The sequence below is a fragment of the Mastigoproctus giganteus genome, chromosome 1 (assembly GCF_048544385.1).
Source record: "Mastigoproctus giganteus isolate SK-2022 chromosome 1, ASM4854438v1, whole genome shotgun sequence".
NCBI classification, from domain to species: domain Eukaryota; kingdom Metazoa; phylum Arthropoda; class Arachnida; order Uropygi; family Thelyphonidae; genus Mastigoproctus; species Mastigoproctus giganteus.
This window is the reverse complement of record NC_143575.1, coordinates 230,068,798-230,093,947: the sequence shown is the minus strand read 5'-3', so window position 1 is coordinate 230,093,947 and position 25,150 is coordinate 230,068,798. Positions and strand designations below refer to the sequence as shown.

Genomic DNA, 25,150 nt, shown 5'->3' with positions numbered 1-25,150 from the left:
AAAATTATAAATTATATGAGTGGGAATAAACATATGGAACTTCGTTATACATTTATAAATCTGTGTTTTGAAATGAGATTGCTTATTTGTGTACAGACAGAAATATCTGAGAGAATTATTCCACGATTAAACAATACTCCTAAAATGTATTATCTATTTTGACTACAGTCAATTATATGGCACGGTAAGAAAAAAACAAAAAAAAAAAAAAAAAAACAAATATAGTATTTGGCTGACGCGAAGTTTGAAGAGCTGGTTACTATGAAACGAGTTTGTTTTGATTTCAACATAAGAACACGCTAGCCGGAGAGAGAAAGCCAGCAATCGAAAACTTGTTAGTATAATTATAGCAATTTATTTCGGTTTTTAAGACAATATGCATGTATGTATTTTTTTAAATGTATTAGTTTCTAAGTATTTTATATGTTTTAATAAGTTATTCTATGTAAGAATCAAAGCAGGATATCGAACTGTATTGATAAATAGACGTCTGCATATGCTCTACTGATATAAATTTACAAACGGACGAAGTAAAAGCTGGGGAATTTTACCCATGGAATTATGGGCTTCTTTTATAGAAGAATAAACTGAGTCTCTGCTAGCAGACCTCATTGCTGCTTTGTAAGTTTTCTATCGGTTTAACTTTATGCATCTTTTGTTACGTATACCCTTTCAAGAAACTGTCATTATTCAGGACGTTCTAATTTGCTTTGGGACATTATAAGTTAACGATATTATACTCAGAGTAATGTTGTTACATTAGTGGCCTACCTGAGTCAAGTATAAGAAGAGAATCCGTGAGTAGTAATCTATATATATCTATGTAACTTTTTTGCTTATAGCAAAAAAAGTTACACTTTTGTTGCTATAAGCCAACTTCAACTTTTTTAAACTACAGCAGGATGGCCAGAAATTCAAGAAAGATGTTTACGCATAAATTAATTTATAAAGAATATAAATCTTAATAAATAAAATAATGTTAACTATCAACTTAAAAATACATATAACTCACGTTAGGTGCACGTGTTCAAAATATCCATTTTCGACTTAAAAGAACCTCCAACTGATAACGACTAACATCACTTGGCAACAGCATGTTGAATATCTGCAATGATCCTGGACTTAACATAATAAAATATTTTTGACATATATACAAAGAAAACAAATCAAGTGAAGGGGCCAATCGAAAGTAGATATCGATCCATCTTCCATTCTGCACGAAGAATACATCTTTTAGATTAATTTTGGATGCAATAGCTGGGACTACGTTACTTTTATAACATGTCCAAGTGATTGCGTCAGCAAAAAAAGACAGGTCCAACAACGCCTCCTAACCAAATTACAGCCCATACGGTTATTCTTTGTGTATTTAATTATTTAACTCGGGGCCAATGGCACCTTGGAACAGACGCACATGAGGAAAGATTACCTCAGTACAGTAACGTGCACCGGTTACAGTACTGCCTTCCAGTATCTGGAGTTGTGTGCATCCATCCAAGATAACGCCTCCCCAGACGAGAACACCTCGACCGCCATATCGATCCCTTTCAGTGATGTTTGCGGATTGATACCGTGTGCCAACCTCTCGCCAGATCAGTAAAGAGTACCTTAAGTAAAGATTTTGTGGTTGTAACCTTTAGAAATAGTGTTGATCCTTAAGTTTTGCACACCAGTGTATAAACAAGGTGACTAATTTTCATAAAACTATTGATAATATGATAATTTGAAAAATTATCCACATTAACAATTTGATCCACATTCACTTTTCCTATTTTTAAACAAGGGCTGGGGATATCCCCTATCCTCGAACGTTTGGGTAAAAATTCGAAAACGGATGCAATGATATAAGATTGCAGTGGACAACTCAATGCAAAAATCAAAATCAACAAATTTGGGGCACATTGCTGCGTAAGGCGTACTATCCTCCAGGAAGCGGAAAGTCCATAGTGATCATACACTTCATGCAGTAATGCGCCACAAACTTATAATCTTTTAATTTATTTTATATTGGTGTACTGGGCACAATTTTTTTAATATAAAAATGGATATTTTTAATGTTTCTAACATCCAAAATCAATAAGACTTGCATTTTCTATGAATAAATATGTGTATAGTGTAGCAATCTAAATTATTATTTTTTATATAATCGAGACAGAAATCAATATCAATTAACTTAGATTTTTCGTGAAGAAAAAAAAATTTTTCCCCTCCATTGGATTAAAAAAATCTTGCCTTACCTTGAATAAATATAGTACCTATCTATCCTATATATAGGCTTACTCGTATGTTGGATCAGACAGACAAATCAAGGAAGCTGTGAATTGCATTAAATTAAATATTGGAGCGTATTTTACAATGCTGAAAGGTTCAGGGAACACAGAGATAAGAACACAAACTTACACGCAGGTTTTTATATGCACGGGTTATTTTAATTTTAAAAAAAATGACAACAGACAAAAAAATTCCCATTAAAATGTACTTTCTAATTTTTCCTCCTCTTTCTATTTCCCCTAAATAAAAATCAAGAGGAAAAATTCCTTTCTGTGTTATTCCATTGTGATTTACAAAAAAAAGAGATTAAACTACTTAAATTATCAAGCAACTTTTTACATTTGAAACAGCCTCTAGATGGCAGTGTTTTTTACTAGATCAGTGAGACCACAAGCAAAGGAGGCACAAGCTGAATAATCATTCAGTTTGTGCCTCCTTTGCTTGTAGAATTGCTATAATTACTCCATATTTATGCAGTTCGGTCATTTTTAAGCTGTGTATAGGAAGTGATACATATATTTATAATATATGAGCAGAATTATGAAGTATCGTACAAACGAAGTGGTATTCTGTACACCGCATATCAAATTCGTCTGCCACCTTTCTTGCTGACTCCCAGCTGTTTATGACGTAAGTTGCCCACATTGCATCCCAATAGCAGGATAAAAATCTCAGTGACAACGTTGAATTCAGGATCCGTTCAATTGTATTAAAGTTCGTGAAGAGTAGTGACACTTCCTATTAATTTTTTATAAAAATTATTCTTAATTTTTATTAATTTCTTAAGTTAGGAAGATTTTTCTTATGCCCATCTCTAGTACTTTGGAAATCGAAGGTGTATATGCAATGTGCGTTTCTTGTTAAGAGGTAAGGCTTTTTTATAGGTCTCATTTTTGCTTAGCCAACGTTAGTGATAGTGTTATGTTTTTTAAATGGGTATTTCAACAAATTATTTTAGAGGAATTAAAAATTTTCTTTAATTGACAATTTCAAAAATTTCCTTAAGCACACGACACTACCGATTATTAATTCTCAATTTAAGTAATTTTACATCCGAAAAGAATTATGTTATGAAATAATAGGTAAAGTAATGCACATTCAAGCTGTCTTCATACTGAATAATAAAATAATAAACTAGAACTCGCACTCGCTAATAATAAATTTGCGATTGGTTACAGCAGTCCTAAAATAGCATGAGTCTTTACACTTTATACTTTATGCTTTAAAAGCGGAATAAAAATCTAAAGAAAATAAGTCATTTTTTAAAAAATAAACGAAAAATGAAAAGTTAGGGTTCAGAGCGGTTACGAAGCCGAGGTTGCTTGAATTTTAACAATGGCTGTGGCCTTTGGTAAAAATAAAAAAATAAAATAATAATAATAAACAGAATACAGACATGCACCTAGTATAAACATTTTATTAGGAAAATTTTATTATATTTTTATCATTTTATCATTATTTTTTATTTTATTATTATTTATATTTTTGTTATGTGATTGCTTTTTTTCTTACCATTCTAAATTCCAAAGCTTTTTGCTTTTTTTTTTTTTTTTTTTGTGAAATTGGAAACAATTCCGAATTAAACGTACGACTTTTTTTTTTTTTTTTAGCCTTAAAATACATCCTAGAATTTTTGATTAAAATTTTGAAACTGTGTATGCGCACTACCCTCAATAGAATTCATCCACAGTACTTTTCAGAAACAATCGTGATCCTTGTGGGAACAATTTTGACCTTATTTGTGGTAGCAAGTAGCATCTTGGACGAAAGACATGTTGGTCGTTCACCACTTGATATCGATGGTTCGACTGTTGTTGATCCTGCTCAGATAGCTGACAATCTGAATGAGTATTTTGCATCTACATTCACACATGACGAGTTATTAAGGGACGAAAATGCCAGAAGTTTATCAAACTGCAACAGGGTGCTTAATGATTTTGTGGAGGAATTGTTGAAGTTAAACATAAGAAAGGTACCCGGGGTTAATGGGATCTATCCAGTTATATTAAAGGAGGCGGCGAAGGAAGTAAGCAAACTCTTAGCTATAATTATGAGAGCATGCTTGAACTCAGGGAAGGTCCCCACGGACTGGAGATGTGTAAATGTATATTCACAAAGGGTGACACGGATACAGCATGGGTTTATTAAGGTAAAATCTTGTCTGGCAAATTTGATTGTATACTATGATGTGGTTACAAATCAGAAGGAACTAGATGGAAAAAATAATTTTGATATCATATACTTGGATTTCAGGAAAGATTTTGAAACTGTTGCGCATGGAAGACTACTGTACAAATTGGAGCAGTATGGTGTTAAGGGCAAGTTGCTACAACGGATAAAAGGGTGGTTGAATGTGAGAAGACAGAGAGTGGTAATCAATGGACGCTGCTCTTCGTGGACTAATGTCACTGGAGTCCCCCAGGGTACGGTGTTGGGCCCACTGTTGTTTTCTATATTTATCAATGATATTGATGAAGGCATATCAGGCTTAATGTCGAAGTTTGCAGATGACACAAAGGTTGGCAGGCTGTTAATGACAGTAATAGCAGTATGCTACTGCAACATGATCTAGAAAAGTTGGGCAGATGGGCTGAGAAGTGGCAACTGAAGTTTAACATTGACAAATGCAAAGTACTGCTTACGGGTAGAAGTAACCCAAAAGAAATACGAACTGTGTGGTACTAGACTGTGTGGTACTGGGTGGTAGAAAATAAAAAGACCTGGGAGTAATTGTGCAGTGAGATATGAAATTTTCAGAGCAGTGCAGACAGGATTCCAGAGCTGGTCATGGGGTATTGTCAATGATATATACAGGAATTTTGCTAGTAGGGAAAAGGAGGTGATTGTCTCTTTGGAAAAGTCAGTGGTCAGGCCACGTCTTGAGTATGCGAACAGGTCTGGAGGCCTCATTTTAGGAAGGGTGTAGAGTTGCCTGAGCGAGTACAGAGAAGGGCAACAAGATTGGTAAGATGAACGAAGGGATCCTCTTACCAAGAAAGGCTTAATTTCTGCAAACTGCAGCGTCTGGAGACTAGGCACTTGTGAGGTTATCTGATTGAGGTCTATAATGCCTTGAATGGGTTGAGCAGGGAAGGTGGGATTCTGATGGGATTCTTCCTCTTGAGCAGATTACAAACCTGAGGGGGCATAAATTCAAATTGAGGAAAGATTTATAGAATAGATATGCGGGAATTTGACTAAAGTTAGCGGGTAGTTGATTGCTGGAACAAACTTCCATCTGTTGTTGTGGAAGTTGGTAGCTTAAATAAATTCAAAGAGGAACTGGACAAACGTTTAGCAGGAATGCGTGTATGAAATGGTGGTTTTTTTTTTTTTTTTTTTTTGGCTGATTCTACATAAGCTTGTTTTCTTGCATCACATGCCTCCTCTACTACTTCTACTACTACTACCAGTTGAACATTCCCATATCCGACGGATATTATCTTCTTCTGCACAGAGGTTTGCTCTTCTGAGGATCACAAATGCATGCAGAACTGTTGCTTCAGATGCCCTATGTGTACTAGCCGGTGAAATGCCGGCTGACCTGGTTGTGGCTAGATACAGTTTGAGATTTGCTCTGAGGAGGGGAATCTCCAGAGTGATTTTTGGTGTTAGGTCGTGCTCGGTGGGGCAGGGAGCTGATATGCTCGATCTGGTGGCTGAGTGAAGGCGAATTGATGATGAATTGGAAGCCATCTGGGAACTCCAGTGGAATAATTCTGAAAAAGGTAGACATCTCTATGCCTTTATGCCTTCCGTCCTGATTGTGAGTCGTTAGCGACGCTCTTGGCTACAGTTTGGGCTGGCAGCTTGTGCTGTGCTCACTGGACATGGCCTGAAATCAAGGTTGTTCCGCTTTGTCCCCGAGGGAGGAATGTGCTTGTGGAGAGCCACATGTGCTTGTGTGAATTGGAAGCCATCTGGGAACTCCAGTGGAATAATTCTGAAAAAGGTAGACATCTCTATGCCTTTATGCCTTTCGTCCGGATTGTGAGTCGTTAGCGACGCTCTTGGCTACAGTTTGGGCTGGCAGCTTGTGCTGTGCTCACTGGACATGGCCTGAAATCAAGGTTGTTCCGCTTTGTCCCCGAGGGAGGAATGTGCTTGTGGAGAGCCGGAGACCGGACTACACATGGTATTCCAGTGTCCCTATTATGCGGACATAAGGTTTCAGCTGGAACGAGGGACGCTTGCTCTTACTGAAGTAAATCTAAAGGAATTGTTTAATAGTAGAAATGCCTTTGGGCATTTACTACAATTCTGTAAAATAGCGTATACCAGAAGTAAGGCAATGCCTTAAGTTACTAGATTGTAGAGACCTACCTCCTCGCGGTGAGGACGGAAACTCGTGGTGGGGGTGTGATAGACCATTCCCACCGCGAGGAAAAATGGTCGAAATTAACAACTAACAAAGTTTGATCTGTAGTGGTCTTTGCATTTTAATAAGATTTAAAACCTACTGAATTGGTAGTGTAAAATGCGAATGAGAACTAAGTCGCATATGGGTGAGAACCCGGGTGGCGACTTAGGATGGAAGCTCACCCAAATGACTTCTACTACCAGTTCGGGGTTCAAGTATCTTGTTTAGCACGTGAATCCGAATTATGAGACTTCTAATTATATTTGTAAGACAACTAATACGACAAGTATATTTAATTTTTATAATATTTTATATAGGAATGAATCTACATTATTATACTGTATGTAAGTGTATAGCTGTTATATTATGTGTAGATCTGTATATGGATTTTCAGGAAGTATTTAGATTAAGTAAAAATAAACGCCCTAACAAAGCATATCCCCTTGTGATTAACAAGACATCGTATATATTTATATTTCAGTTTCTCTGTTGGCAACCCTAGAAACATTTTCTGAATTTTAATAAAATTATGAAATTGTAGAAAAAATACTAAGCCAAAAGTCATTTTCGTAACTGTCTGAGTTTATACTCCCCGGCTTACTCCTTGACTGGACGGAAATTTTCTTTGGGAGTTTTCATTAGTGAAAATTCTTTATAAAATAGATATAAAAAATAAATAAAACCTGCATTATTAACTACTTGTAGACGGAATAATTATACAAAAGGAAGTTCAAAATACTCGGTCAAACCAGTTTAATAGGCCGCAATAAGTTCATTATAAGGTGCTAGCAGACATCTTATTACATCAGGCGCCAGTGTTCTTTGCATCTGTAGAATTCTTCGTCATGCTCACGTCTAGACGAAAAACTCCCTGTGAAAAATAAAAAGTAAATGGTTTTTCTCTCCTTAGTATTGTAGAAAATGGCATTTTTCTTTCGCAGGCTATAATTATTAACGCATTAGTAGATATTCAACGAGTTAATTAATGTACGCAGTGTGCTATATTTTAGACACATTAGCAAATAGTAATAATTCATGATTTATAAAAAAAAAAAAAAAAAAAAAAAAAAACGAGCTAAAAGCAACGACTTTAATGCGCGAACTGAGAACACTTTGTTTCTGCTCTTCAATCATATTATCCCTTCATTCCTCCACTCAGCGCTCGGTGAACGTAATATTCAGTGCTTCAGTTACAATATACGGTATGTGGATAGTCTATGTGATATTTATGAAAAAACTAAAAAATAATTGCAGAATTTTTGTTGATCCAATTTTAATGAAATTTGGGAAGGCTCTACAAATCATTCTAAAAAGCCCAAATATAAAATTTCATGAAAAGTCATCCATCCACTGGGAGTCGAGTTATTACATGCGGAAGGAATAATAATTTCCAGATTTTAATGAAATTTGGAGAGGCCTGAAAAATCTTTTTTAAAGGCCCAAACAAAATTTTATGAATATTCACTGACTGGAAGTATAGTTGTTATATGCGGACCAACGGACGGATATGGTGAGGTTGTAGTTTTAGTAGTAGTAGAGATTTTTAACAGCATCAGGGACTAAGGCCTTATTACTCCATCAGGGACTAAGGCCATTATACTGTCTGTAAATCGCATTGTGTTCTGTGGTCGATTTTCTGTTTGCTGGACGAAAAACCCAACATGGTGAGGGCAATAAGCGTATTATACATATATGTTTAATGTACCTAACAAAAAAAAAAAAAAAAAAAAGAAAAAATCGCTGTGACTGTGAATTATCAAGTTATTACTGTACTTTAGCAATAGGTATATGTTTCTATCAAAAACAGAGTTTTCAATAGGAGAAAAACCACGCACCCCTCATCCGATATAGTGTAATTGGAGCACTGCTTTCCTCCCGTCCTGATGGGAAGTATTTCTCAATATTTTCAGGTAATGGATTAATTTTCGGAAGTGAATATTCGTTTTCCAAACTGGTGCTATTAGTATGATATTAAAATGATCTTATTTATTCAGTTATTTATTTTTTGGGGGACAACGCCACGCTTTTACGTTTCGTATACAGTTTTTTTAAATATAGTGGACAACGCGATACAACAAAGTTCACTCCCTGATATAAATAGTCAACCTCGCTGCGAACCTCCCATTATTACGTAATTACAAATCTAAGCAGTGTTTTTTATTTTTTTTTATTTTATATATATATATTTTTAATTTATTTAGAAAAACAACAAGCTGCCCCTAGCCAGAAACTGGCAAACCCGCTATGTACATACATACATATTATATACAATGATATACATAGAATCATGTTAATTACAATGTCATAAGTGTAATGAACATGTAACATGTTTACACCCACATCACGCAGCTAATCAGAAGTATCACAGGAACCACAAGACAGCACTTTTTCTGTCCTAGGAAGAACGAAAACCTCACCCACTGGAGAACCAAATACGGAGGATGCGGAAAGGTCAGGGAATGACCACCGCATATCCCGGAGCAATATGGCCTTAGTTGCTAATGCTCCTAAAAACTAAATAACAAACAACAAACCCACTGGAGGTAGTGCTATATTAGTGGGTGCTAGCTAATCCCGTACCCACAGCTGCTCAAACTGGGGTGCCAGCTAAAAAAAAAAAAAAAAAGAAAAAAGTAGATTATTGCAGGTGTTGGGTTGGTTCCTTGTTGTTGATATGTTGATAGACTTGAGAAGAGTTGCTTTCTTTTGGTGAAAACAGCAGGGCAGAACTGTTGTAGAGCCGAGAACGATTGAGAATTTTCAGTCAGCGCCACTTCATTTCCTTCAGAGAAGTTGCTGACAGCAGCTTGTAACGTAGATCTATCGTTGTGGTACAGGTTGCAGCGATACAGAATGTGCGCCCAGGTTTCCTCAACACCACACAAGCAGAGATTGATGTCAGACAAGCCAAACTGAAATAGTTTGGAGTTGATGGAGCCGTGCCCAGTAAGTATATACGATGTTATTAACTGGGAGAAAACCATTGGCGGACATTCTTGTTGAGAGGGAAGATAACTGCAGGAACAAAAGAGCAGGTAACTTGACCTGTAGTATTGGAATCCCATCGTGATTGTCACACACTGATAAGTTCATTTCAGATTCTCCGTTTCTCGTCTTTGATGTCAGCAGTTAAGTTGCACGAGATGCCGAGAATCTCGACAGGAACTCTGTGCTTTAGACGATAGCATAGTCCTTTGAAGATGACATGCAGGTCTAGTGGTAAGACTCCAGCAAGGACCTGCAGAGCAGCAGAGGACACTGTCCTGCAGACCCGGAGCATGGCAAGCAGCATAATCCGTTGAATGGAGATGAGCTTGGAACGGAGTTTAACATTAACGGGTCTATGGAATCAGACACCCGAAGCACATGTTGTTATTGGTACGAATACTGCTGTATAATATAGTAAGAGAGTCTTCCTATTTAGTCCCCAGTTCGATTTGGAAATGCGGATAATTGCTGCAGTGAACTTCTTAATCTTCGAGGCGAGGTGATTAATATGAGAGGAGAAGGTTAACCTGTCATCTAAAATTACGCCAAGATATTTTAATTCAGGTACAAAAGGGATTTGCTTACCGTCTATCTTTATATTAGGAGGTCTTCTGTAATCTAACTTGCCCTTAAAAACCATCAGTTTTGTTTATATGGCAGATATTCGTAATTTATTTATACTAGACCACTTCATTATCTCAGAAAGAGTTATATTGGCTGATTGTTCTAGGTGAAGACGCGATCGACCTGGAATTAAAAGAACCAAATCATTGGCGTAGGTGAAGGCAGAGATTTTGTCAGGTTTTTGATTGAGCCAGCTGTCCAAAACTATGTTCCAGAAAAGGGGTCCCAGAACTGATCCCTGGGGGCATCCTCTTGAGATGGTCCTTGAAAGAGAGAGACTGCTGTTTCGAGATTACTTGGATGAGTCTATTTTGGAAGTAGCTTCTAATAACTTGGAATAGTTGCTGAGAGCACTTGGCTTTGGCAAAACAATTGAGAGCGCTCTCCCATCAGAGGGAATCGAAAGCTCCCTCGAAGTCAACGAATATGGCCATTTAATATTTAGTCCTCGGAGCTGATATGTGGTTAACTAAAGAGACCAAGGCGTCTTCACAGGATTTTCCCTTCTTGAAGCCAAATTGGGATGGCGACATTAAGTTTTGACCTTCAATTAAATCTGCTATTCTGGGTGCTAACAATCTTTCAGATAGTTTGCCAAGGTTTGTCAAAAGAGAGATGGGTGCTTAGCAGTGTTGCATCACGAAATGCTGTGAACGAGCCAGGAACGAAATGTTTATGTAATTTAATTTGTTCATTAAAATGTGCGTTTTTTCAAACGTAATGATGGTGCCCAAATACTGTTGATAGAATAGTGTACTTTATATACTATGTGCGCTGAAATTATGACTGCAACGAGAACTAATCTGGATTTTTTTTTTTTCATTTCTACAGGAATATCATGGGTAAAGAGTCATTCTTTTACCCTAGTGGCCCTGACACGAAGTGGTGTTGGGTAATTTCTGTAGCTTCGAGTGTAGTTTTCTTCTCCACGTTTGGATTACTTCGATCTGCGGGAGTTATATACGTGGAGATAATTCGTACGTATGGAGTATCACGTGAAGAAGCAGCATGGCCCATGACATTATGTGACACGGTTGTGTGTTTAATAGGTAAGTAAAGGCGATGGAAAAGATTAGCACCAAGCAATTCCAGAGCATGAAAAATCAGTCCTCCAATAGTGTTGCAATAGTGACAACCCAGTTTGCAATAGTGTTGCCTGGTCTGATGGTGTACAATAATTAAAACTATGTCAATTTATCTACTTCTGTAGTTCACTGCGTCCAAAAATGTTGCGCGCTAGTGAAACTTCCACGTAGTTTGAGGCTTTAGCCAAAAAAATTAGAGGCTGACATGTGAGGAGAGTGGGCTTGGCACACTCAGGATGCTGAGCTGGATATCGTCATTCTTCGCTTTCTTGGTGATTCCCTCCCTAACCCCCCCCCTCTCATGGTAACTCAATTTTTTTTTTTGGCTGGTGTAGCATTGCCTCAGGCTTCCTTGCACGATGTGACTAGTAATAATAATAATAAAATCGCCTTAGTCTATACTATTGCACACCAGGCATCTCTCATATTGTGGAGTTATACTTAATAACTGAGTTGTCACTATTGCAACATCAGGGTACCTGTCCACCCACTGAAGAGCGGCCAAAGAGCCTTGAAACGATGCCGTCTGCGGGAGCTTGATGCTGCTCGAATTACCGAGAATAGGTAAAAACAGTTTTTCCTACTGGGAAGCGTTGCCTATTCGAGGGATTTATGAGTGAACTAGTTGAGTGACTGTGAGTCTGAGTAACTGCCCCTTTCCTCTTTCGAGGGATTTATGAGTGAACTAGTTGAGTGACTGTGAGTCTGAGTAACTGCCCCTTTCCTCTTTCGACGGCATTTCTTCCTCTCCTATTACCCTTTCCTCTTCCTTTTTTTGCTTTTATGGGGTATAATAGGGACAGATATGGGGATAACAGAGTTTTTATCCCTTACCCATTTACAAACGGTGCCATCTGAGTGGTGGCGGTATCCGCCGAGAATAAGTAACAATAGTCTTCTCCATTGGTGAAGCGTTACTTATTCAAGGTAGTGCAATATCATGGCAACTCATTGTGAATTTATTCATTTTATGAATAAAGTTTTCTTTATTCATAAAAAATTCAAATACATACATACAAACAATATTAACAATATTAATATTTTGGTGAATTTCCGATTTTAAAATTTCCAATTTTTCAAGGTAGTCCAACCATTTTTTCTTAACTTCAACGTGGCATAGCATAGTGCGCATAGTATTAGGGTCAGGCGCCACCTGTGGTTTCCCACATCTGCGCCATATGTTCGCTGTGAAGGAATACAGTACTACTGTAAATGCCAGAAAAGTGTTGTGTGTTGTATATGACATATTGCGTTAGGTTCTGTTGTGTGTCATGGCATTTGGCCGCAGGGCCCCTAGTGGGAATCCACGTTGCCCGCACACACCACTAGGAGGTAGCCAGTCTGCCCATTATTCTCTGGCTTGTCTCCGACAGGGTCGCCAGAGCTTCCTGGACGGTGACAAAAAAAAAAAAAAAAAAGGTAGAGTCGGGGAAGTACAGAGTGTACGCAAGAAAGGAGGGTATAGCTAGAAATATGGAGGATGTAGGCGAAGATATCCTCCAGGTTATCAATGGAGCAATAAGCGCCATCAGTTGAAAGGGGAACCCGGGAAGGATGATAAATAAGACAGCAAGAGAGCCGTGTGCAAGTTGCCACTGAGGAATGAGGTGGTCCATACGCCAGTTGATCCTATCCAGGTTAAGATCGGTTGGCCAGTTAGGTTAGGATCAGATGTTTGGGTTGTTCCTATTTTGTGTTGGCAATAGGGTGCTCCGTCTTGTGCAAACTTGGTTTCTTCTGTGATGAATAAGTGTTCATTTCCTTGAGGGTTATCTTGTATACGAGTAAACAGGATGCTGCGGAGGTCCTCATAGTGTTGACAGGTATATACTAGATGGTTCCAGTCTTCTATTTCACCACATGCACAGTAGGGGTTGTCAATGATTCCCATGGATGTTAATTTATGGTTTATTGATCCGTGTCCAGTAATGAGGTAGGTGGTATAAAGACCAGGAGAAAACCAAGTTGGAGATTTAGGAAATACGGCATTCACATACGGTATAAATTTCTTGGTGATTGGGCCCTTCTCGGTAGCAGTCCATCTGTCCTGCCAGGTCTGAAGTAGTAGGATGGCAATTTTTTTCTTTTCCTGCCTGATTTCATTCAGATTATTGATGGAGTGTCCAAGGATAGTTGCTGGTATACCCCTGGATAGACAATAGTGGAGGCCCCTTCGAATAACCTCCAGATCAAGCGGAAGGACGCCCGCAAGAACCTGAAGGGCTGGGTTGCTAACTGTGCAGCATGCCCTTGTAATAGTAAGAAGGATGGTGCGCTGGATGGTTTACGTTTACGTTTGTTGTTGTAAAGAGTTGCCCTGCGAAACCAGACCCCTGATCCATACGTTATGAAGGGAAGGAAGATTGATTTGTACAGAATCTTAAGGGTGCGTCGGTTCAATCCCCAATCGCGACGACTCATCCGTGCGATGAGAGCAGTGTAGTTTCTCACTTTCGCGTGGGGGTGTGCAAGATGCGGAGAGAAAGTGAGCTTAGGGTCAAGTACTATTCCCAGTAGTTTTAACGTAGAAACTAGCTTGACGGTTTGGCCTTGAAGTTTGATAGTGGGGTTTCTAGTAGGCTGCAGTGATCCCTTCAGGAGAATGGATTGTGTCTTTTGGGGTGAAAGTCTTAGTTTGTGTAGGGCTGCCCAGTTCTGAAGGATTTGAAGTGCCTGGTGTCAGCCTCAATCGAGATGGTCACATCATCAACAAAGGTTTGTATAGCTACAGGACCTAGGTCCAGTCCAAGGAGCTCATCCAGGACAATGTTCCACAAAAAAGGACCAAGGACTGAACCCTGGGGGCAACCTCTGTAGATTGACCTGGTAATTCTTCGGTACGTTGAGGAGATTGTAATTTTCCTATTTGATAAGTAGTTTTCGATGCATTTGTATAAATTTAATGGTATATTTGCTTGCCTAAGTCTGAGAAGGATACTTGCCCACCAGAGCCTGTCAAATGCTCCTGCGAAATCTATTGCTATTAGTAGGTAGTATTTGGAGGTAGAAGTTGAGACTGCAGAGATGATCATTTGCAGTGCGTCTTCTGTGCAACGCCCCGGTCGAAATCCAAACTGGAAGTTGTACTGGAGCCCAGCTTTGGTGTAATGGTCTTGGAGCCGTACTAGGAGTAGTCGTTCAAACAGTTTACTGACCATGGATAAAAGGGCAATGGGTCGATATGACTCTGGTTGTTGGAGCGGTTTAGAGGGATTTTTTATGATCAGTTTTACATTGGCGTTTTTCCATTCTTCTGGGAAAGATCCATGGGACAAGCACTTATTGAAGAGGTCGAGTAGAAACTGGATGTTAATTTGGGCGGTATTTTTAATGACTTCGGGTTCAATGAGATCTAGTCCGGGACATTTCCTCTCTTTTATTTTGGTAAGACGCCTTAATCCACTGCCACTTCAACGTGGCAGTGGATTAAGGCTGAAATAATCGAATCCATTCATGTAGCTAATCAGAGCGCTTCACACATATGTAGTACGCTCACAGCCAATTGCCGACCGGGCTAGCCGAGTGGGTAAAGTACCTGGCCGGCAACCCAAAGGTCGCGGGTTCGATTCCCGCTTCGGACTTGGATCAAAGTACTGCAAAAACCTTGGGAGGTGCAATATGGCCACAGAAGCCGATGCGCCAACAACTACCAAATCAAAAAAAAAAAAAAAATCACAGCCAATTAACCCTTTCCTCTCAAGCTCTTACCTCAAGTTCTGCCACGACCGCCTGTGTACACATTTTTATTTAGGCGTATTTTTTTTTTTTTTTTTTTTTTATTACACATCACGTCTGGAAAATGGCCTACAACTTCAAGTGCTATTAATACATTCGAGGAAATGTTCCATTAATGGTGCAGAGGAAAAGCTTTTCCTTGAATGTAAAACTGCAAGTGTTGAGGCGATGGGAAGCTGGTGAGCGACAGGTGGATGTGGGTGCCTCTGAACTTGGCTACGTCCACATTAGAACAATTATTAAAAATGCAGATAAGGTAAAAGCTTCAGCCACGGCAATCAAGGAGCCATTTGCTTGAAGAAATTGGAAAGATCTCTTAGTATTTGGTTGGAGGACTAAGCATAACGTAATATGTCCGTAAGTTAACTGATAATAATGGAAAAGGCAAGGAGCATCTTCAGACACCTTCAAGAAGGTGGAAGTCTAAGTCATTTTGATTAAGTCCAGGAGAGTGAACAGTGGGCTAAGTCATCCACCAAATTTTGAAGTACAAAAGAAGCAGCTTGTTTATAGTGAGTTTAAATTGGATATGGAATTCAATAAATTCAAGAAAAGCAAGCGTCGAATAATCTACAATACAATGGAATCTGATACCTATTTTCGCAATCAGTTTGGCTGCCAATTGGAAATATGACCTGTGATAAGTCATTATTTTATAAATTTATTACTGGATAAAGAGGTTTAATATTTTGGGGGGCGAGTGGATTCCAGCAATGAACAACCCCGATAATTCGCTGCACTGAACAAATAGGAGTGGGCCAAGAAAGTGGGTGACATAAATTAATGCAAAAATAATGCAAACGTATATTTAAATTCCCATTCCAGTCCAATAATTGATAAAAGATGCAATATTCCTGCCAAATTATTCTTAATTTCTGTATACTAAACAAGAATCAATTATAAAATTAGTTACTGTAAGTGTTGATAATGCATAGATAGATAGTACAATAGTGTAATGAAGATAATTCCTTTGCTAAAACTGTGCAAAACTATGAAATCCCTATTCTCATTAAATAACTGAGATAATTCCTTTAAAATCGTTTTATATATCCCCAAGGTTAACCTTAGTAGACTGAGTAACAGGAAACGTTGAGTGAAGTTTAGTTTGGCAACTCTTACTCGGCACTAATGTCTTTTGGCAGGGATTCAACTCTTACTCCAAAACGGTACCATTCTTCACACGTTACATAATGTTCATTAAGAGACCATGTTTTTTTTTATGACTTGTATTTTAAAAATTGCTCTTTGCATATTTTCAGTCAATTTTGTTTAAAATTTCAGACAGTATTAGATGTGGAGCGATTATTGCAGTAGTTGTAGAACTATCGTTAGAGATATACGAGCTGTACATACGCACTATGCTTCTTGCCATTTTACTGTTATTTTTAATTTCTTATGAACTTATTTCGACTGTAATACCGTATTAATTTCTAAAAAAATACAAATATTTGGTTAGTATGTATTCTGTAACTTTAGTAATCATGATTTTTACTACTAGCATATTTGGAAATGGCCTTACAATAGGCATTGCATGGCATTTCAAAATTTATTGAATTAGTTAAAACGTATTTTTCCAAACTGCTGAGACGAGATAATATGCATTTCTAAATTTGAATTAAAGCTCACTGCCTATTTTAGGCCATGCGTACATTTTCTTCTATTTAATACATTATGATGATATATTAAAGCCGCTCAAGTAAGAAACATTTTTTTTTGACATACTAATTGCACACCAAAAGATAAATACAGAAAACGGTAGCCTAATTCTATATTTTAGTTAAATAAGAAGGTATTTTCAACTTTGAAGTGCTTGTGAATTACGTGCATTTGGCAAAGGTACAATCTAAATAAAAAAAAAATATATATATATATATATATACCAACGAAGTTTAATGATTAAAGGAGTTTAGAAAAAGGCAAAACGTCAAAATTCACGAATCTACGTCCTGTGACTGGCGCTTTCTGGATGGTCAGCTATGTTTCATTTAAATAATAAAATATTTTTATTATTAAATGAAATGTAACGTAATTGTAATTATATTCATATTTTTCCCAGAAAGTCCCCGATCAGGGGCTCTTTATTAATTTTGCAGGAAACCTCGATTGTTTACGTTACTGGAGAGGGTCCTCGTAGATTTTTCTGCTTCAAGTCCTAAAATTTGTTAAACGAGCCCAGTGGAGAAGTACCAACTGTACCTAATTTGAGCTTTCTACATCATCAAAGGGATACAGAAACGGGATTGTTTCGATTTAATTTTATATTTTTCTAATATTTCAAGCAAATATTGTATTTATTATTATTATTATCAATAACCTTAGGTTCACCCCCCTGAACAGCCAGTGGGCTAGGAGGGTGTACAAATATATATTTTTTAAATACAGCGTACAATTTTATACAAATATATATTTTTTAAATACAGCGTACAATTTTATACAAATATATATTTTTTAAATACAGCGTACAATTTTATACAAATTTTTGATATTTAAAATAATGACATTGTTTAGAAAATTACATTCACTTAATAGCAGTAACTTTAAAATAAAATTTATATTAAATTAATATTGCAATTACAAATACAGGTTGTCCTACATATTTTTTCTGTCATTACAATTTGCTTTGCTTTACATTTTTGCATTAAATTATTTACATTTCTCATATAAATAAAGCTCGCATTTTATAGTAATTCTGGTGATTTGGTCAAGATGTCATCGATAATTTCGCTTCTGTATCTTCTATTTTCTCCAAAATTATTTGGATCTATGGAGAAGGTGTTGAAATGCTGAATTGTATTACACGGGAACATTCCTTTCAGGGAGTCCAGAATAGTGACCTTCATCCTAAGGGGACGTTGCCCGCTCTGGTGGTTTCTATTACTTGCTTTGGGAAGTGAGATAATATCCTCTATCGATAGGACATCGATCTGACGGGTTAGCAGCTTAGACAGTATGGACAGATTTTTTTTGAGAACAGTGAGCTTCCGGGGGGGGGGTCATGCCTAGATTGACTAGAAGAATAGATTTGGAGATAGTGAACGGGTTCCCTCCTAAACGGTTCAGCCACCTCAGACTCCAGTATTCCATCGCCAAGAATCTGTTACGCAGAGAGGCAGGTGCTGAGGACCAGATTTCAGATGCATATAAAGGTATAGGAGTGAGACACCGATCAATGTATTGACAAAGCAGATTGATGTTTTGGCAGCCTACGAGCTCCTGGCGGATAGCCCAGAATGCATCATAGGTCTTCTTCTTTGTCTTCAGGAAGTGATCTTTGAAATTTAAATCTTCATCCCACGTTAACCCTAGGTCAGTATGCGATGATACGTTTGGAATCGTCTCGCCATTAACTACAGCTCTGATGTCATTCCTGAACTTCCTCTTCGTAATTGTCATGTGGGCTGACTTCGCATTGTTTAGTTGGAGTCGTTGTTATTTGGTTTTTAGGAGCATTAGCAACTAAGGCCATATTGCTCCGGGGATATGCGGTGGTTATTCCCTGACCTTTCTGCATCCTCCGTATTTGGTGATCACGGGCTCGAACCCCGGTCTAATCAAGAAGCGTGTGCTACGCTGCTGCTCCTGCCCACCTGGCTACGGAGGCTCTAGTTTGAGTCCAGCTAGCTGTAAATAATCTATTAATTGTTGAATTTGATTGGAGGTTTGATTATTAATTTCTTGAATCTGTTTGGGATCTTTTGAAATTATAAAAAAATTTAAATCATCGGCGAAGGAGCAGAAATTTGGATGTGCAGCAAGGAATGGTTTAAGAAGAATTGCAAAGAGGGTGGTCGACATCACCCCACCCTGAGGCAACCCCCTCGTTGCATAAATAGTTTTTTGGTGAGATCCATTTTCTATAATTAGCTCTCTCCCTTGTAGTAAAGACTGCAGAATGCTGACTATTTGGTTTGATGCCTTGAAATATTCTTTTAGGATGTATAAAAGGGTAGGGATTGACACACACACAGTATTATAAGCAGATTTAATATAAAAAAAAAATAATGTCCAGTTGAGCTCTGTCATCCAGGGCCTTTTGTGCTCTGAAGAGATTTTATTTTATTCTACTAACTATGTATTTGTATTTATTTGTATCTATGATGCTAAAGAGTGTGTTATTATAACTTTGCAGGACCATTATCTGGTTTTCTAAACCACTGGATTACAGTGCGTACACTTTTTCTTGTTGGATCATCCATAGCATCAGTAGGAGTTATCCTCTGCTTCTTTGCTACTTCCATTAATAACATCACGGTATGTTTGGGGATTATATATGGTGAGTATAATTCTATGGGTTTTCATTATTTGTCACACACATATGTACGCTTCTAAATCATTGATCTTTAGTTATTTATTCTGAGACAGACAGACATGAACAAAGAATAAAGAGTTAATAGTAATGTAGTAATCTGTGTCTCATATCTAAATAAAATAAGTTTCCTCTTTCCTACTCTAACTTATATTTTATTATGTGAATTTCATTGATTTTACACTGTTTTCATCATGTCGGCCGTGATTATTATCTTGCAGTTGTAAAGTTCTACGATCGAGTGTTCCAATCCATAAAATACGCAGCCCATCGTAAACAGCAATGCCACATCTGGAAACTGTAGACTTCTAGACTGCATGCACATGTATGGACAACTATCAGCGGTGCCAAATAAGTTCTTTATTTTCCACAAGCTTGGCCAATTACGGAACAGTGCAGTGCATGTTAGGGTTGGAAGTGCACTTCTTATCATCTCTCATGTCTGCGTGGGTAGCACAGTGGTATCGTCACCGTCCTCCCCCCCACCGGTGGAAAAGTCCCGGGTTCGAATCGCGTCGATGACGCGAGGAACTTTAGTGGGCTTGTTCACTCCGTGACTGAGTTAGTCGGTCTCAGGCGTAGATAGCAAGGTTTTTTTCCCTCAGAAACTGGGGTTTTTTTCGTCCAGCAAAACAGGCAAATTGACCAGAGAACACACGCAATTTACAGACACGAATACGGGTTAATGTAATCATTTACGGGTAACCCTAATATGGTAATTTTTTTATCATCTCTATCCTGTGACTGGCACTATTAATCGGTTGTTGTTTGTAAAGATTTTAAGGTGTAAGGATTACTAGGAGACTGAATTCGCCAAGGCAAGATATTGATAAGGAAATTATTTTCTTATTTGTCAATATAAGAAAATAGTTCCCAAGGGATCGAATACATTTGCTTCAGCGACCATGAAGGTTTGGAAGACTTGGAAAACTCGTCTGCTGTGATGGTATTAATTCTGTTGTCACATTCTCTTGAATGTCATAAACACTGTCCAATCGGCATTCTTTAAACTCAACTCTCGTCCCCAGTAATAATGCTGTTTAGGCAACAGGTTCTCCATCAGCTGTTCGAGCAAAAGTTTTTGAAGATCAGATTATCTGAGTTTCCCCCCTCTTCACGCAAAGAGTGTGAAACAAAGTTGGGGAAATTTTTTTTCTCTCAAGTCTTTGATAATTATGGATTTTATCGATTCCTTATTCAATTTTAACTCACTTGATAGCATTCTCAGTGTTAATCGGCGGTGACTTTCTAGTAAATTGTGCACTTTCTTCACCAATTCGGGATGCAGTCGTTTTCGGTCGCCTATGATCGCCTGCTGCATCCTCTGCCTTTAAAATACTTAAATCTTCGAAACGTTTTGCTTGGAACAAAACCTAATCCTCATAAGTTGTTCATAACATTCGTGTGTTTTAGTAGGCTTTTTCTCAGCTTCACACAAAAACTTGTTGATCCGTTGTTCCATTCTTTGTCTTCTGATGGTGACGTTAGGCAAAATACACAAAGAAAGTACAAAAAAAAGCAACTTAAGGCCAACTAGTTTGGGCTAGCGGGACTGCTAAGGTGCCCTCTAAGGAGTAATACTCGCTTTAGATTTTTTTAAAATACATTCTCATTAATTTTTGACGCAGTTGTTGTAATAGGGTTTTAGGAGCATCAGCGACTAAGGTCATATTACTCATTGTAGATTGTTCTGTGTTCTGAGGTCGATTTTCTGTTTGCTGTAAAAAAAAAACCCGAGTTTCCCGGAGAGAAAAAATTGTGCTACCATCTCCTGAGAACGACTAACTTAGCCACGTTGTGAAAAAGGCCCATAAAATTCCCTCAATTCTTCGACGGGACTCGAACTGAGGTGTTTCCACCCGGCGTGGGGAGGATCGCGATTCTGCCAACCGTGATACCCACGATGGCACCAGTCTTGATAATACTGTACTCCATTTTACACACAAGCTGTTTAACAACAAAATTTTAGATGTAGGTTGTTCATCTGACGTTTCTTATGCGGTTTCCTTTAGGAACTGAAGAGTTCCTCCATTATTCTTAGCAAAATTCCGTGCTATTTATGATTAAAATAGTCCCCTAGTTAGCGGTCTAATTCTACTGAACAAATTAAATCTGGATCCATTTCTAGTTATAAATACCCTTCTCAAATTAACCAATTTTAAAATAAATAATTTTGACTTTGCTTCATTGTAAAGGAAAACTTGTTATTTGAATTAGACATTTTCTCAAGATTTTACTCTGGAATATTTATACATAAGCATTTTTATATTCATAAGTATAATGTACATTCTCGTTGTATTTGTAAATATTAATCGTAGGTAAATATACATTGTCATTGGAGTGTATGCTGTTACGAATAAATTACGTTAAAATTACTTTTTCAAGTTCTGCTTGCCATTTGATAGACTATCTCGTACTATTTAAGGAATATTTTTGAGTATATAATAATTAATGCAGTTAATTTTTATTTTGTAAATAGTTTTTCTTATTACATGTATTTTTTTTTTCATTTCTTACAAACCGAAAATATTTAATTTTTAAATTTCGATAAAATTGGTAAAATTTCAAATTGTTTATTTTTTTTTTCACTTTTTTTGTAACACTTTCTGTGAAACGAGATAAAAAATAAAATGATAAAGTTATTCGTTTTTATTTTATTTAGTTTAAAATATTCCATTTTATTGAGTTTAAAATATACCAGACCATTTTTTTTAAATAAAACCCGGAAGTACCAGACAAAAGAATCTACAAAAAAAATGTATAGCAATCTGTGAGACAGGGAGGCACTGCTGACACAACAAAAATAGCACGTAATAGTTAACTATTGAATAATATAGAAGATAGTATGCAATTTTTAAATATTGCAGCGTCATGTGTCGCTGTCACTAAGTCTTCCTCTTGCCACTTCTGGTTTTGAATTTTGATTTGATTTCGAATAACGTAGCAGTGTCACCAAGTAGGGTATGACTGCAATAAAAGTTGGGTAACCAGCGGTATACACGCCGCATGTTGGAAAGCACGATACCACAGCAAACTTGTTAATATTATTGTAATTGGCTGTCTTGAAAACTTGGGATTATATGAATTTAACGCTAACAAGCAAGATAAAACATCATATTTTCACCTAATCACGTGATTTCAGTCTACGGGGAAACGGGAAATATGTTGTGCAAGAAGGATAGGTGGAATGCCAGGGCTATGCCAGAGTATGTATTTTAAGCGCACAGAAGGTGATATTGTTCTACTCATAGGCACTAATGATATTAAGAGTAGGAAATCAGAGGACTTAATAACAAGTACAGGGCAATGTTGGGAAAAGGTCGCGAGTTAGGATTGAATTTTAAAGTGTGTGCAATTCTGCCCAGACACCATAGGAGTGAGTACATGTTGAGAGCCTTGTCAATCAATTTGGCCTTAGAGAGAGAATGTTCAAGGCTCACGGGGTAGGATTTTTCTCACCTTGGTCTGTGTGTTAACAGGAGAGACTGTTTTTACAGGGACGGGATACACTTCAGTAGAAGGGGTGCAAGAATATTTGCTTATGCTATCGAGGCAGTGTTAGGTGGGTCGGGAAACCGCTAACTTGGAAGAATGGAGGGAGGATACACAGACAATAGCTTAACTAGAGCCTCACGCAGAGGTGAAAGTGGTTCTTGCACTGCTACTACTGGTACTTGCAGAAGCCTGGAAAGCAAGGTGTCTGAGATTTCAGGCCCTGCTGTGAATCATTACTGAACAAATAAATATATGGGCTGTGTCAGGATAACTAACTGTAAGAACACGTGCACGTATACTTGCTTGTACACTAATGCTAGGAGTATTGTAAATAAATTTGATGAATTTGAAGTACTGATTAAGTCACCAAATGCAGACATTGTTAGGAATAGTGGAAATATGGTGTGTCTGAGTGACACCATTTCCGCCTTTGTTCCCGTCAACAGACTGGTGAAGCGAACAAAAGGGTGCTCTTACCTAGAAAGACTTCATTTCTGCAAATTGCGGTCTGGAGACTAGGCACCTTCGGGGAGATATAATTGGGATGTTTAAAGCCTTGAGTGGATTGAGTAAGCTGAATGTTAATGGTATTCTTCCACTTGCTGAGACTACACACACGAGGGTGCATAAATTCAAGTTGAGGAAGGATGGTTGCAGGATAGGTATGCGGAAATTTGCTTTCAGCCAGCAGGTGGTTGATTGTTGGAACAGGCTTCCATCTGTTGATGTGGAGGTGGATGTGTTGAATAAATCCAAGGAAGAACTAAGCAAATTCTTGTAGGGTGAACTGTGTATTTATTTTTTTAATTTTATTATTTTTTTATATAAGCTTGCGTTCTTGCATCATTTGCTAGAATTTTACGTCTACTGCATAATGGCCGTTCCAGAACACTTTTAGTATCGCACCCATCTAGCTGATTATAACTTTTGGCGGTGGCGCATGAATCTTGAAAAAATTTGTTGAGACTAACGAAGTAATTTTTGATAGCATTTTTTAAAGTTTTTCTAATGTGCCTCTTCTTAACAGCCCAATAAACCCCACTAAATAATCCAAATAATTAACTTAGTACAAAATTATTATTTTTATTTGTTTATTTTATTTATTTATTTGTTTTCCTCTCATGGTAAGGTCCTGATTCGGCACATAGTTTACCCGTAGCTTGTGCTGTGAAGGACTTTGTATTTGTGCCTTTTGGTAAAATATTAAATTTCGTAGCATTTTACGTCTCTCTCTCTCTCTCTCTCTCTCTCTCTCTCTCTCTCTCTCTCTCTCTCTCTACGTCCTTGGACTTTACGATAAAGAATTTTATTTATTAATCCAAAAGTTACCTTTTAAACAATTTTAAAGAATCTTATTTAAAAATTTTAATTTTATAATTTAAAATTATATGAGGGGCTTTCAATAAATCATCTACCTTGACTATAAATATGCATGCTATGTAAAAAAAATAGTTTTATCATACTCTCATAAGTGTCAGTATCTTATTTAGTATTAGTAGTGGCAAAAGATCCAAGGAAGTAACCTTATAACACACCAGCCAAAAAACAACAACAAAAAATATCCACTTCATGTGTTCATCCCTTTCTAATAATTTGTCTAATCATTCCTTAAATGCCTTCAAACTACCTACTTCCACAACACCAGATGCTAGTTCCAACAATCAGTTCCTCTCTGGTTGGAAGCAAATTTTCTCATATCTATACTGCGACCGTCATTTTTCAATTTCAGTTTATATCCTCTTGTGTGTATTGTCCAAGGAAAGAGTAAGGATGCCATCAGCATTTAACATTTAATTTATTTAATCCATTTAAAGCCTTAAATACCCTCGAAGGTACTTGAAGTCTTTGGTAATAAGAATACAGTTTTGTATCCTTGACTAATCTGGTTGTTATTCTCTACATCCGTTCTAAGAGATCTGTATTCTTAAAATGAGGCTTCCAGACCTGTATGTGGTACTCAAGATATGGCCTAACCCATTGTCTTATACAACAAGATAATCATCTCCTTATCCCTGCTGTCAAAATTCCTATATATCGTTGACAAAACCCCATGAACTGTCCTAACAGCCTGTCTGCACTTTCAGAAAACTTCAAATCAGACTGTACAATTACCTTTAGATCTCTTTCGTTCTCCATCACCTCAAGTGTGGTACCACGTGGTTTGCTATTCTGAAATTATTGCTGCCTTTATGCAGTACTTTGTATTTGTCAATGTTAAACATGAATTGTCAGCCTTTCCAATTTTTCTGGGCCTTGATTTCTGCTATTAACCGCTCTACTAATCTT

At 37.5% G+C, this 25,150-nt stretch overlaps 1 protein-coding gene across 1 annotated transcript in view; it reads left to right on the top strand.

Annotated features, from left to right (window-relative positions):
* The first annotated feature begins 3,005 nt into the window (after positions 1 to 3,005).
* The window catches only part of LOC150091579 (uncharacterized), a 123,055-nt gene continuing 100,910 nt past the window's right edge, over positions 3,006 to 25,150 (top strand). The window contains exons 1-3 of the mRNA XM_090369023.1: positions 3,006 to 3,138; positions 11,075 to 11,292; positions 19,193 to 19,336. Coding sequence (XP_090225149.1) covers positions 3,113 to 3,138; positions 11,075 to 11,292; positions 19,193 to 19,336 — 388 coding nt within the window. The 5' untranslated portion in view covers positions 3,006 to 3,112. The remainder of the gene's footprint in view (positions 3,139 to 11,074; positions 11,293 to 19,192; positions 19,337 to 25,150) is intronic.